Source organism: Pantherophis guttatus, chromosome 2, assembly GCF_059756535.1.
Source record: "Pantherophis guttatus breed Tessera chromosome 2, ASM5975653v1, whole genome shotgun sequence".
In the NCBI taxonomy this organism is placed as follows: domain Eukaryota; kingdom Metazoa; phylum Chordata; class Lepidosauria; order Squamata; family Colubridae; genus Pantherophis; species Pantherophis guttatus.
Window position 1 is genome coordinate 37,165,513 of NC_142064.1, and position 15,295 is coordinate 37,180,807.

General features: G+C 37.7%; 1 protein-coding gene across 2 annotated transcripts in view; it reads right to left on the reverse strand.

The window, feature by feature from the left end:
• NAIP (NLR family apoptosis inhibitory protein) overlaps positions 1-15,295 on the reverse strand; it is a 28,955-nt gene that overhangs the window by 4,632 nt on the left and 9,028 nt on the right. For both annotated transcript variants that reach the window (XM_034441182.3, XM_034441183.3), the window contains exons 7-11: positions 12,791-12,890; positions 11,626-11,707; positions 10,257-10,314; positions 863-2,965; positions 301-477 (exon numbers count right to left, since the gene is read on the reverse strand). In XM_034441182.3, coding sequence (XP_034297073.2) covers positions 301-477; positions 863-2,965; positions 10,257-10,314; positions 11,626-11,707; positions 12,791-12,890 — 2,520 coding nt within the window. The remainder of the gene's footprint in view (positions 1-300; positions 478-862; positions 2,966-10,256; positions 10,315-11,625; positions 11,708-12,790; positions 12,891-15,295) is intronic.

A 15,295-nucleotide genomic window follows, 5' to 3' on the forward strand; every position in this document is an offset into this window, starting at 1 on the left:
TACTGCTCTTAGTTACACACTTAGAGATTACTATCACATGGTTGTGACTGCCTGAATCGTGAATCCTTCTTCACCAAAAGACTATCTGTTCCACTTAAGAGTCCTCTGAGCTGGACTTGCTACATTCGGAAACAGGAACAAGAATTCTCAGTTCTAATATAACTTAAGAGAGACACATTTTAAAAGAATGGTGTTATCTTAGGAGAAAAGGAGAAAAGCATTAAACCTCCCAGTTTTTCATCCATATGCAACCAATTGTCCATTGAAAGTTCTCTTGAATTTTATACACATAGCACTTACCAAGCCAGGCAGAACTTGTTTTAAACTGAACGTTGCGGAGGATCAATTTCTCAATGTTACGAAGATTTTTGAACCCCTCTGGAACGGTATCAAATATATTCTGGCAGTCAGATAGATTCAACGAGAGTTCCTTTAAAAACGTGTATTTGTCCAAATTTGCAAAGAGCGTTTCTGAAACTTATGAGGCAAACAGATAGTCAATACATTTATTTGTACATTAATATGTAAAATACATTACTCAGGTTTATCATGAAATCCTGTGCATGCTTACTGTGAACACAGTATTTAGTGTGTTTTATGGCAAGTTGGTTTGACATGCTTGCCAGACTTAATGATACTTATTATTAAGTATCAAATAAATCAAGCAAAATCAAAAGCAGTCTTCTCCCACCACCACACTCTTCATGCAAGAACTTGGTAACGACTTATGTTGCTCCTAATTCTCCAGTATTTCCCAATTTATTTATGAAAAAATATTTTTGTAACAGGCACCTAGAATCTTGCAAGATACAATAATATTGAATATTGCATTATAAATTAAAAGCAAAATAGATAGAAGTACCTGGTACCGAAGCGCTCCACTTAATGTCAAGGGATTCAAGAGAAGACATTGAAAGAAGTAGGTTTTCTTCCAGCTCATTCAGTTCAGTATTATCTAAGCTGCAGATTTTAAAAGACTTCAAGTTCCCTTCAACAGCCATTTTGATATTCTCAAGGAGGCCTTTGCAATTTTGCAAATTGAGTTCAATATTATCAAAAAATGAGAAGAGCAATGTTAAATTCTGAATATCAGGAGCTTCAAGGGAAGTCATATGTTTGACAGCAAATTTCAGATACGGAATCTTCTCACGGCTTTTCACACAGAGAAATGGAGCTATTATGGAATCCGGAATCTGTCTGCATCTATAGGTCCTAAAACTATTAATATTATCTAAGTCTTCTTTTAGTTGCTGGTTAACATTACTGAAGAGTTGAAAACCTTGAGTGTATATTGGTTCAACCGATGGAACCTTCAAGTTGAGAAAAGCACTTTCTGCTGCAGCCATATCAATAAGTTCCTCCCTTCCTGTAAGCGTTTCCTCAAATCTACTTGGTAAGAACAAACTTTCTGGATAATCTAGACATAATTTATGGATGGATCCACTTTTCAACAAATATAAAGGAACCTCTTTCCCAGTCAGAAACTCTAAAATCATAGGTGCACAACTGGAAACCATATTGCTTTGATAGGCTAACTCAGTAGCCAATACCAGTACAGTTTCGGTGAATTTTGAGTGATAATATTCTGGAATCAAAGTAGAGGCAATGCTGATAAGCTTATATTGCTTTAAATTAAGGTCTGGAGTTTGCTGCAGATAAATATCATTATCTGAATGGCTTTCAAGTGACTTCTTGCAACTGAGTAAATTCATTAGGTGGGATATTATTATGGGTACTGCTTTGGATGGTTCACTGCAAGCATATCTCAAAATATATTGGTAGCGCCCATTAATTTTCACAAATGAGTTGATTTGCTGCAAGTATTCCAGGCCTTTATTTATATCTGCCTCTACATCTGAAGCCAGGAGCTCACTCATTTTTTGTCCTGCAAGAAATTCTTGGAAGGAAAGGTGGAAGAACTTATAGAGTGGCTGGAGCCTTTGGGCAGTAAACTTGCTCAGCAATCCAAAGTAGAGAGCTTCCTCCCCATTAACCCCAACTTCAGACAGGTCTTTCTCACTGAAGTTAAAGTGGGATTTGAAGAGACCTTGTAAAGCTAATTCCCCACAAGCAGACATCACAGCTTTCATGAGATCCACTTCTTGAGGATATTTCAACAAGCTGTACAGCATGTAGGCTTTTAAAATGACAGTCCCAGTGAATATATCGCCATTGGGATTCTGAGCCCAGTACGAGGCAAGGGCTGCAACAAAAAGGGGAGTCTTCAGCATGGAACGCATGGTCTCTTCAAAGGACAATTGAATAAAAAAGTCTCCCAAAAGCCGAACATTGTATGAAAATAGTTTTCTTAACAGATAGAGGGTGCTACTTAAAGGGAATTCCAAAATACTGAGAAGAGTGTTGGCGTGTTGGCGAATTCCTCTAACTTGGTGAGGACGAACTGCAATAACCAAGCAGTGTTTGTTCAAATAGTTCTTTTGAATCAAATCTTCGATTGCACAGGGAAGCCCATTCATTTTGTCAAACTCATCCAAAAGGAACAGGACCTCGTTAGTTAAACCTTGACATATGCTCTTCAGAGAATCTTCAGTCAAGGTCCCTTTAAGCCCTATTACCTGACTGCAGATAAGGTCGGCCAGACTTTGGTCACGTTCCCCAGAATTGAGAGACAAATAAAAAACAAACTTGAATCTGTTGAGTATGGGACAACATCCAGAGGCCCAAAGAATTGCTATTTTCCGAAGCAATGCGCTTTTCCCACTACCTGCCTCTCCTTCTATTACTGTAATGGAATCAAAGCTCTCCAGGACCTCAGGCAAGGTCAGCTGCTGCTGTGGTTGGTTACTGATGTCCTTGGAGACAATGGCCAGATCCCCGTAAAGCAATTTCAAGTCAACAGCAAAATGGGTGTGATCCCCAAAAGAAAACGTTTTCCTGAAACTGAAATAATTATAAGCCTCTGAGAGCTTTCTTTGCAGCCGTTCACGTTCATCCAGAGCAATATCTGTAAAAGCAGAAATGAGATATTTGCCTTGATAAAGTTGATTTGAGCTGCTTTAACTGTAACTTTTATTTATAATTGTACATTTTCATTTAGTTGGCTGTTCTCTTGTTGGATAGCCTATACCTATAGCAAAGCTGTGTCTTACTTCACACTTCCTAGTGTTACTCTAAATGTGATGTACGATATATATAAATAAGTAAAATGTTAATATAGAGTGGGTTTACTTGTCTGCTCTTAATTACCATGTTGCAAAGCGATCCAATCAAGGACATACATATTGCACATATAAATATACATCTATATAAGTGAATGGTGAAATGGTGAATGAAATTTGAGAATTTGCCACGCTAATGTTTTCAATATGTAAATAGTAATTTTAAAGCAGTTAAATATTGCTTAATGAGAAGCACAAACGTGTGAAGTACTTATAAGAAAGATTCCAGCTCTCCATGAATATATTGGCATTATATATTTTGCAGACTGTGTAAGCAAAATAAAAATGCACATCAGAAATTAATCCCTTTGGTAAGATGAAACTTGAAGGAAAGAAAGTCCAGCAAGCAATTGTCCGGCAAGCAAATGTTGGTTTGGGAAACAACAAATAATCATCATATCCTCAATAATGATTCTCAAATGACAGCTGTAGATTATTATTGTGGATTTATTCATTTATTTATTTGTTAACTTTATTTTCCTACTATCTCACCATAGGGCTACTGTAGGTGGCTTACAATAATAAAAAGGAAGGAAAATGAAAAGGCGTATAAACAGAGGTAAAATAATAGAATACTAAGACAAACAAAGGAATTAGTATATTGTCAGCTGTCCAGAGCTTGATACAAGTTGGGCAGCTTTATAAATGTAATAAATATAATAAATAAATCTGTAAACTTAAACTGTTTAATGAAGATAATTATGATAATTATGATAGCTCCTATGTGTGGAGGAGAGACGGGGGAGGGAGGGAGGGAGAGAGGGAGAGAGACAGAGAACCAGGCTAGAAATCAGGAGACTATAAGTCTCTCAGCCCTAGGAAAGAGGCCAGGGGCGAGCCATTCCCAAAACAAAACCCTTGGCCAAGAAAACTGCAGGGATTTATTTAAGCAATCACTAGGAGTCAAAATTGGCTCAAAGACACCAAATTATATTATGATGATAATAAATTCATACTTTACTTTAGACCAGTGACTTGACACATATCAGGCTTCATTTACAGTATACAATAAATTAACATCTACATAAGGCATCTCTTTTGATATCCAGTTGTGCAATGCAGTTGACTGTATGCCCCTCATTTGGCCTGAAAGCTTAGGTATGCTAATTTAAATGTAAACCTTAAAAAAAAAACCTGTTGAATCAGTGAACTGTATACAAATGCTACACAGGTGTTTTTAGTGCAGGGTTATTAGACCCTGAATAAACGGAACACATCACATACTTATCTTAAAATTTAAGGCAAAATCTCTGTGATTCATGTCTGTCAGATGTAAATGCCTTATTCTCCAATGTGTAAATAATGTATATATGGAACATCAGAGGTTAACTTATTCTTTGGACTTTAATGTATTCATAACTTACCACTCCCATTCCTAGCTCCACCCCTTGTATATATAAGGAGCCACCCTCACCATTCTCGTTGCTTCTACCTTGAATATTCAGTGAATATAGAATGCCTATCATAATTAAAAAGAAATATATTTAAAGCTCTAACTCCTATTATTTTTATTGAGTCTGATCCTGAAAATATTGCAACAAGCTGGTAGCAGAGGATGGTTAATTGACTCAATAAGTAATTAAAAATGTCCAAGAAAGATAGGCCCAACACCAGGGCCTACAGCAAAGAAATAGAAACTGATCAAGAGATGATCAACGAATCCACCAATGCGATTTCGAGAGAACCCGAAGAATACACCACTGAAGAAGAAGAACTAATGAGTGAAAATAATGACCAGAAAGAAATCGAAATAGAAAATAACGAACTCAGGTCAGAGATATTAAAGATACTAAAAAGCCAAAAGAATGATGAAAGTCTCATCGCGGACCTCCAGGAGATGCTGAAGAACAGCGGAGCAGCGAGAGAGAAAAACGTCATTAAAGAAAAACCCAAAGATCAAAAAACCGTAAGTGAGATGACTACTGAGAAAATAGTTGTTAAAAAGAAAAGATGTGATCCCGCGCGAAATTTTGAATGGCAGCCATCTTGGTTTCAACGAACTTCAAAAGAGAATGGAGCAGAGCCAATCAAAACGCTCAGTTCAAAATTTCTGGCGCGAAAAACACTATCAGACGAAGAAAGTGAGAAAGAAGTCTCAAACTCTTCAGATGATCCAAAATCAGAAAGTGAAGACGATTTAACAAAATCTCAAGTAAAATCAGCAATGAAAACGCTTTTTGCTGCTTTTGGGCCAAGACTGAAAATTACCAAGACATCTACGAAGAAGCAAGAAATCAAACCGGCGACTCAAGACCTGCACGCTCCCATCCTGACTTCGAAAGCGACGACGCCCGAGCCCAGAGAGCCATGCCGATTTCGCCCTACACCACAGACAAAATCGAATACCAACGCACACAAAAAGAAGAAAAGAACCGTCGCCACCACCAGAACCCCAAAAACCGAGCCAGAGACCGACTCATCTGAGGAGGAGCGGATCGAGAGAGCTGAAAGGGAGAGAACCTTCCACGACGCCACCAAAGAAGAAATGAGCAACGCGCATGTGCGAAACTACGTAGACGACCCAGAAGGACTTGAACTGGCCAGAGAACCGCGCAGACTCATTGCAAGCATCCCAATGCCGTTCTGTAATTTCCTGCACTTGAGAGATCACGGACTGCCCCAGGTTGTAAGTAATGGACAGAATAATGTAGGTAACTTACCCAGTGACTTCCCAAAACTTAGAATTGATGGCATTAATTTACAAGAGTGGTATCAACAGCTTCAGGTTATTTTCATGAAAGAAAATTTACTATTCTTTATAACTAGCCCTCCAAGAAGACCTTGGACTTTAAAAATAGATTGTTTACATCATAGAGCATTTTTCATAATAATATCTAGCGTGTCTCCTGCAATGTATCATAGCATCAAACCAAACCTAACTGTATCAGAAATAATTCAATGCATGTTTAATCTATTTCACAGCGATAGCGTAGCTACAACCACAAGAATGTCTAAGGATTTCTTTTCCTCTAGAGTAAAACCAGGGGTTTCTATAAGTGAGCATTTGATAAATCTAAACAAAATAAGAGCTGAGCTACAATTGAGGGGGGAAGTGATTTCAGATCAAACAATGAAAAGTGTTATTATCAATTCACTTGATCCATCATGGGATAGCTTTATGTCACACTTAGATACCATTAATTTGGGATATTTATCCATAGAAAGTCTATCTAACAAATTGATAGCAGAAGACAATTCAAGAAAAAATCGATCCAGTAACCAAACAGACCACAAACCTTTTAGGAAAGTAGTCTTTCAAGATAAACATAATGAGGCCTTTAGATGCTACAATTGTGGATCCAGGGAACATAGTAGAAGAGACTGCCCCAAAGTCTCAAGAGAGAGACATAGACCAGAATATAGGAGCAAATATAATTACAGACAATCTTCCACAGATAGACACAAATATAGAAGTCCACCAAATTACAAAGAAGGTAGAAGGGGTAGAGAAAATTCAAAAGAGAGGAAATCTGGGTCACTGAATGGGCTAAATAAACAAGACAGCACCAGAACACAGCAGGATGAGAATAACAATTGGCTTATTGATTCTGGTGCAACAAATCACACCACCAACAACAAAAGTATATTATCTTCATTTATAGAAGATAAGTTTGTGATAAAGGTAGCTAATCAAGAAAAGGTTCAAGTACTAGGCAAAGGAAATGTGACCTTGCCTGGTCTAGGGAAAATAGAGGGGGTATTATTAATCCCAGAAATACCTCACAACATACTAAGTGCCATAAAATTAAGCAGAGAATCTGATATCAATATAGTTTTCTCAAAGGGGAAAGCAACTATAGAAAAGAACAAAACAAATGTAGGTACTGTAATGATAAAAGGAGGTCTACCCTATCTGATAACTAAAGAAAGATGTTTACATAACATTGATTCAAATATGGAAGATTGTATTGAAGCAGATGATGAAAATGTCAGTAACAGTGACAATGATGAGTGTAGAATAACTCATGATCACAAAAATACATACAAGGAAAAGAAACCAAAAATAGGTAAACCAATTCATGATGAGTGTGCTCACATCTTACACAGGAAGTTAGGACATGCAAGCTTTCCTGTAGTACAAAAAATGACTGAACACGCAGAAGGTGTCAAAATAAAAAATTGTGAAAATTATTTGGAATGCTCAGTATGTAAGTCCACCAAACTAAAAACCAGTCCCAGACCAAAAAAATCTAACAGATCAACTAACAATATTTTTGATTTGGTACATATGGACTTAGTTGGTCCATTAAGTCCCTCAATTACCTATAGAAAACGTTACTTCCTAACAATAGTGGATGACTACAGCCGATATGGTTTTGTTTACACATTAAAGCACAAGGATGAAACATTTCAGAAATTTAAGGAATTCTACAAACGTATAGAAACACAACATAATATCAGAATAAAGCAAATTATGACAGATAGGGGATGTGAGTTCATGTCTAAAGAATTCTCCCAATGGTTAAAGGATAGAGGAATGTTACATTTCACGTCCAATCCTTTTTCTGCATTTCAAAATGGAGTTGCAGAGAGGAAAAATTCCACACTACAAACCATGATTAGGTGCACATTAGAGGATGCTGGTTTAGGCAAACAATTTTGGTCAGAGGCATTACATTATTCGAATTACACTCAAAATAGAACCTGGTCCAGTATTGTGAATAAGACACCATATGAGGTGATGTACAATAGAAAACCCAAATTATCACACATGCACATATTTGGAGTCACTGCAGACGTACACATACCTAAACAATTGAGGAGAAAGGGAGAAAACGTATCCAGGAGATTAAGATTCATGGGATACGAAACTGGAACCAAAGGGTACAGATTTATTGATAGTAATAACAAATTTATAGTATCCAGAACAGCTGTGTTCCATGAACAGGCCAATTGGTCAAAATTGCACCTTAATGAAATATTTCCTAATAAATGTAAAGATACGATATCTTGCGAGGAAGGAACAACAGAAAATCAAAATATTAACAAAAGTAAGAACAAAACCAAAACTTGGACTAATAGTCAGCATAAAATAAAGACAGACACATTAACAAAAAAGGAAGCTAGATATTTGCATGATAACCATAGCAAGCCTGAAAGAACTATTAGAAACAATAGAAACCAAATACCAAATAAATACAAAGATTACATAATGCATATGAATGGAGAACAAATAACACCTAATACATATGAAGAAGTATTGAAACTTCCACATGAAGAAAGAGAAAAATGGGAACTAGCTATGGAAAAAGAGATGGAAAGTTTACAAGGATTAAATGTATTCACACCTGCGATCGCACCTAAGGATAAAACAATTATAGGTACCAGGTGGATTTATAAAATTAAGAACTTAGAAGGAGGCAATACCTTATACAAGGCTAGACTAGTTGCACAAGGCTATGCACAAAAATATCCAGAAGACTATACTGATACATATTCACCCACAGTGAGAACAGAGAGTGTCAAAACAGCCCTTGTAGTAGCATCTGCACTCAATCTGGACGTATTCCAATATGACATACAGACCGCATACTTACATGCAAAATTAGATAAGGAAATATATGTAAGAGCACCACACAGTCAATACACTAATAAGAACGAAATTTGGTTATTAAATAAGAGTCTGTACGGATTAAAGCAATCCGGCAAAAGATGGTACGATTGCTTGGTAAAAGTACTTAAGACCATGGATTTCAACGCCACCACTGCTGATAACTGTTTCTTTGTAAAAAAGAGTAATGATCATATTGAATTTGTATTAATTTACGTGGACGATATTTTATACATTGGAAAGCATAAAGAGAGCAGGGAAATCTTTGTAAATAAGTTAAATGAACACTTCTCACTGAAATCTCTGGGTAAAGTGAATAAATACCTTGGTGTGCAAATTAACAAAACTAAAAGGGGATTCAAACTTACACAGAAAGATAAAATCATCGAACTCCTAAACAAATGTAACTTAAATAATGCCAAAACCTGTGACACCCCTATGCAAACTGATTTTCTTAGAAACACTGATGAATCTTCCCCTGAGTTTAAAGACAACACATTTTACAGATCAGTTATAGGTTCACTCCTTTATATATCTAATTGGACTAGGCCAGATATTGCATTACCTCTCAATCTATTGTCAAGATATGTTAGTAAACCAACCTTGTATCATTGGGAAGCTGTCAAAAGAATTCTAAGATATCTGAAGGGTACATTAGATTTTTGTTTAATGTTGGAACCCAATAATGACAGAGAACCAAAAATTACTTGTTATGCTGATGCAGATTGGGCTGGTGATACATCATGCAGAAAGAGTACTTCTGGTTATGTTTTTCTATTGAATGATTGTCCAGTTTACTGGTATACTGGTAAACAAGAACTAGTAGCCACTTCTACTACAGAAGCGGAATATGTTTGTTTGTCCAAGGCTGCAAATAACCTTGTATGGTTCAATGATCTGATCACTGATGTTTGGAAGAAACCCACTTTACCATTTATTATGCATGAAGACAATAAAGCGGCCATTGAAATATCCAGATCCGATGCAATTGGACAAAGGTCCAGGCATATTGATATAAAGTTTAAGCATGTGAGACAACTGTCTCAAGACGGATTCATTAAAGCAATACATTGCGATACTTCTGAACAATTAGCTGACATATTAACAAAACCCTTACCTTCTAAACAACACAAATATTTAACTTCTAAATTATATGTATTATATTGTCCTGAATCAGAATGTAATTGGTGTTGTGTAACGAACCGGCATTTAAAGGGGGATTTGTCAGATGTAAATGCCTTATTCTCCAATGTGTAAATAATGTATATATGGAACATCAGAGGTTAACTTATTCTTTGGACTTTAATGTATTCATAACTTACCACTCCCATTCCTAGCTCCACCCCTTGTATATATAAGGAGCCACCCTCACCATTCTCGTTGCTTCTACCTTGAATATTCAGTGAATATAGAATGCCTATCATAATTAAAAAGAAATATATTTAAAGCTCTAACTCCTATTATTTTTATTGAGTCTGATCCTGAAAATATTGCAACAATGTCATTGCGTGTGGTGAAATACTTACTGGTTGTGGCTGAGCTGATAGCTTCTATCTCATTCGGATTCTCATTGTAACATGTTTGCTAAAAAAAAGCATATTAAGCATATAATTCTGTCTTGTATAGCACTGAGAAGGACATGTTTTTATTTATCATTTATTTTTATTAAAATATTTTTAATTAATTAATTAAATAAATAAAATATTTTTAAAATATTAAATTTCTGTTTGTTCTGTTTAGTCTTAGCCAGTGGTGGGATTCAGCCAGTTCGCACCACTTTGGGAAAACCGGTTGTTAACTTCCTGAGCAGTTTGGCAAACTGGTTGTTGGAAGAAATCATTAGAGCAGAGACCTGGTTGTTAAATTACTTAAATCCCACCACTAGTCTTACCCTGCTATTAGATAGTAGTGTAGAATTTGAAGAGACTCCTTGGCATTCCAAAGGGAGGGTGTCTTCAGAATAGTTGGTGGCACCAACTACAATCTATCCCATTAATTTCATGTAAACCATTATTTCATGGATGACAAGACAGAATATTGTGGAACATCATAGCATGAAAACCTTTACTGCACTGATATGGCTCTTCCACATATGCAGGCTAGGCAGTCACCATAGGGATTGCACACTGATTACTGTACATGATTCACCTGGGACACAGGTGACAACAAATCTATAACAAATCTAGAGCCACTATCACTACCTCAGTATCAACTTCTAAGAAGTAACATGATCATTGTGACATTGAACCTTCTTCTATTTCAGCCATTTACAATTAATGGTACTAAAAATTATATAAAGATCCAGCACAACCAATAGATGTTGTGTACAGTGGTGGGATTCAAATAATTTAACAACCGTTTCTCTGCCCTAATGATTGGCTGGGTGGGTGTGGCCAGGGGTATGACAGGCAGTAAAAACAGGTTGCGGGGCAGGGAGCATCACCCCCCATGCCCCATTTTGGGCCCTGTAGGCCTCCTTGCAGCCTTCTGGGAGCAAAAACAGGCCGCAGGGGGACTTCTGGAAGGGGCGAGACGGGGCCAGCCAGCAATTTAACAACCGGTTCCGCCAAAGTGGTGCGAACCAGTTGAATCCCATCGCTGGTTGTGTAATATGTAAAGGAGGTATTGCACTATATAAGATGTAAGCTAATTATACTAGCTAAATAAGAAATGTAGTATCCTTTTTTTAGTTTCTGATAGTTTAGTATCCTGTATACTGGCAACCTGAATTTCTAACCAAAATCTAAAATTTGTGCACACCAGGGACAATTTCTTAGAATATTACAAAAAAAGCAATTCTTGTTTTTTCCTCTGACACTTCTATTTATAGAAATGGAAATTATTTTCTATTGTGAAAAAGTTAACCTATCAAATCCTAGCTATCCTCTGTTTTACCTTTTCATGCTGTGACTCAGCCTCCGGTTGCATTTTGCTATTTTCCGATGATATCCGTTTTTCTGGATCTGATAGCTTACAACTGCAATGCATTTTTAAAGAATAGCTGTGTTAACTGACATCAACAAAATGAACTGAATCAGATACCACTAGTATTTGTATATCCTTAGATAATGCACTATTGAATGGTTGAATCTTGCTATTTTATCTGGATTTTCTAGCTGGCACCAACCAGTCTGTTTGCCTTAAGTTGCTTTCTTTTTTTCAAACAAATAAAACTATATCTCTATACCTATATCACAGCCTAGGATCCATCAATACACTATGTGGTCTGCTCCAATCTAGAACCATTTGTGATGGCTGAACTATAACCGTCACCAATCCTAGCTTTCTGTATGTTGTGCTAATGAAGATGATAGAAATGATAGCAATAGCACACAGACTTATATACCGCTTCACACAGGGGTGGATTCTACTTACCGTTACTACCAGTAAATTCACGAGAGTTAGAACAAACTCCCTAGGACAGCGATGGCTAACCTTTTTGCCATCATGTGCCAAAAGCGGGGGGAGCACAGGGGGGCCGCGCATGCGTGTGCGCGGCCATAATTCAATGTGTGTGTGACACCCCCCACTCCCCCTGCTTCTGGCACGTGATGGCACAGTGGGCCTGGTAGGCCCGTTTTTCACCCTCCCGAGGCTCCAGAGGCTTTCTTGGAGCCTGGGGAGGGCAAAAACAGCCTTCCCCACACCCACAGAGGCCCTTTGGAAATCAGAAACAGCCCATTTCCCAACTTCTGGTGGAACCGGAAGGCCTGAAAATCAGCTGGCCAGCACGCACATGCATGATGGAGCTGAGCTAGGGCAATGTTCACGTGCCCACAGATATGGCTCCACGTGCCACCTGTGGCACCCGTGCCATAGGTTCGCCATCACGGCCCTAGGAGGACACCTCAGTACAATTTAGAGAGTAATTTAACCAACCAATTAAAACATGCATATTTATCCAAATATTTATTTTTATTATTTATTATTTTATTCATTTCTACAAGAATGGCAAGTATTTGTAACTTATAAACAAACAATTGTATCATTTTTATAAATGATATTTATAAATATAATTCAGATATCTATAATGAGATAATTCAGTACAATCTTCACTTACTGAGAGAAAAATTTCACATGTTCTTCCCAAGGGTCTTCAGTTTCTTTCCAGTTGTTTAGACACCCACTACAGTAAAAACACTGTACAGTATCGTTTTTCCCTACAAAAAAGGCAATAACAGTTCAACATTGTGGGGTATGTGTGCGCGTATACACGTAGTATATGTACAAACACACATAGGGAGAGAGAGAGAGACAGAGAGAGACAGAGACAGAGAGAGAAGAATACTGTCATCAGTGTATGATCAATATTTTTCTTTAATTTTTATCAGAACCTGTAATACTTCCTTTTGTTTCAGTTGACTTGTTAACACTACATCAAGATCATTAATAATAGATACAATGCTAAATGAAAATCAGAAAATGAAAGCCTTCACTCTCTTACTTATAAGTAGAAGGAAGGGAACATCTATCAGAATGCATAGAATTGGTCCTTTTGGGGTGAAATGAGAATTATTGATACTGTAAGGGAGGGTGATATGTGAGAGTGATTATGAGAACCTGGCTGCTACCTGGAAGGACTAACTTGTCAGACAATATGAACAGATGATGACACCTAGTTTGCCAGGAAATGGGGATTGGAATGCCATTGTTTGGTCCATATATCAAGTAGGATCAGTTTTGTCCTGATTGCCTTAGGTATACTTAAATGGAAGACCCTCTTCTCATTTTTAAATGTGCAGCTTTTCTTGTAAATAAATTAAACCAGGGGTCACCAACCTTGCGGACCTCAGGAACCATTAAATTCATTTTAAATCCTGTGGACCACTAATATGATCTGCCTAATGACTAGCTGATCATGTGACTGGGTGGGTGTGGCCAACTCAATGTCACTCACTTTGAAGAGTGCCTCGCCAGCCTCGATTCACCCCCTCCCCTCCCAGCCACTCCTCGACTCCCCATCCAGGCACCTTAGGGCCCCAACAGGAAGCAGTTGTTGGAGCTAAGCAACCACCATGAGAAAAAGTTGGCAAAACAGCTGCTCAGTTCAAATTGGATCTGACCGAGAAGGAGACTCAACAGAAGCACCTCACTGAGGACTACGAGCATAGGCTTTCCAAGCAGAGGGAAGACCTGCGGGAGTGGAAGGCCAGGTACCAGCGCCTGGAGGCTCAGCGGGCTGAGATGGTCAGCAGTTCTAGGCCATGATGCAGTCCCACTGGAACAAGGCCCTCCAGCTCTTCACTACCAGCGGCACTTCCCTCCAGCCTTTGCCCAATGCCTCACCCTGCTGAAGCAGACCCCAATTCAGAATTTCTCCTACCCACACAAAAAGACCCCTAAGGGGGAGACTCTGCAGCAACACAAAAGTTCATTGCATGTATCTGTCCCAGGGACCGTAGTTTGAGGATCCCTGATTTAGTGCAATATAAAAAAATGCAAATAATTTTTCTGTAGACCACCAAAATTTTCTCACGGACCACCAGTTGGTGACCGCTGAATTAAACAACTTGAGGACCTAATACAGGGAGCTAACAGTTTTTGGTCTTGGGAATACATTTTATGATTTTGGGACTGAGAGTTATAAAAAATATGTCTAGGACTGCCATAACATCATCCGCTCAATGAGGCAAAATGTTGGTTGGGGTAGTTTTACAGAACAGAATGAATATATTAAGGTCACAGAAACTTCGGACATCAATGTTGACTTATATTTTAGAAAAACAATAATCATTAAAAACCACACCATTAACAATTAACAGCTTCCCCATGTTCTTTCATCAATCTTATGCAGTAAAGGACTGAGAAAGATAGGTGCCCAGCTATGAGGCTATGTGGATTCCAAGAATGGAATGGAACGGAACAGAACAGAACGGAACAGAACAGAACAGAACAGAACAGAACAGAACAGAACAGAACAGAACAGAATAGAATATTGGCCAAGTGTGATTAAACACACAAGAGCCTCTGGACAGCTTACAACAATAAAACTATAAAAACATAAAACCATGAAAAATATAACACTAAAAGCTAAAAACCAGGTTCCTTAGTCATCCTAGAATGCCTTGACAACATGCCAAGGCTCCTATCACTTTACCCCAGCGAGTGAGTGAAGAGCTAGGTCTTCATGGCCTTCTATTAGGCAAAACACCAATTCAAGAAAATGTATATATAGCAAGATATATAATTTATGTTAAATTCCCATCTCCTTTTTTTTGACACCTTTGTACATGCTTCCTTACTTAAATACAAGATACGTAGAGCTAAGCCCTCAACCAAGCATAATTTGTTGGTTATAATGAATAGGCCATGAAAGCCTGAAGAAAAGCATGCTGACACTTTAAGGAATATATTATTTAAAGCTGAAATGTCTCTTAAAGTAACTGCTCCTTTGTTGACGCTTTCATAAAACTTGAAAAAAGTTGAGCTGCTTTAATGAGTACCACAAAAGTGCTGTGTTCACATTTACTCAAAGCTGAAGTTATTTTCCTCTGAATCATTTTCCAAGCACGCGGAACCTCATCAAACAGTAGTAAGGTTAAATATTTAGAATGGTATGGTTAAT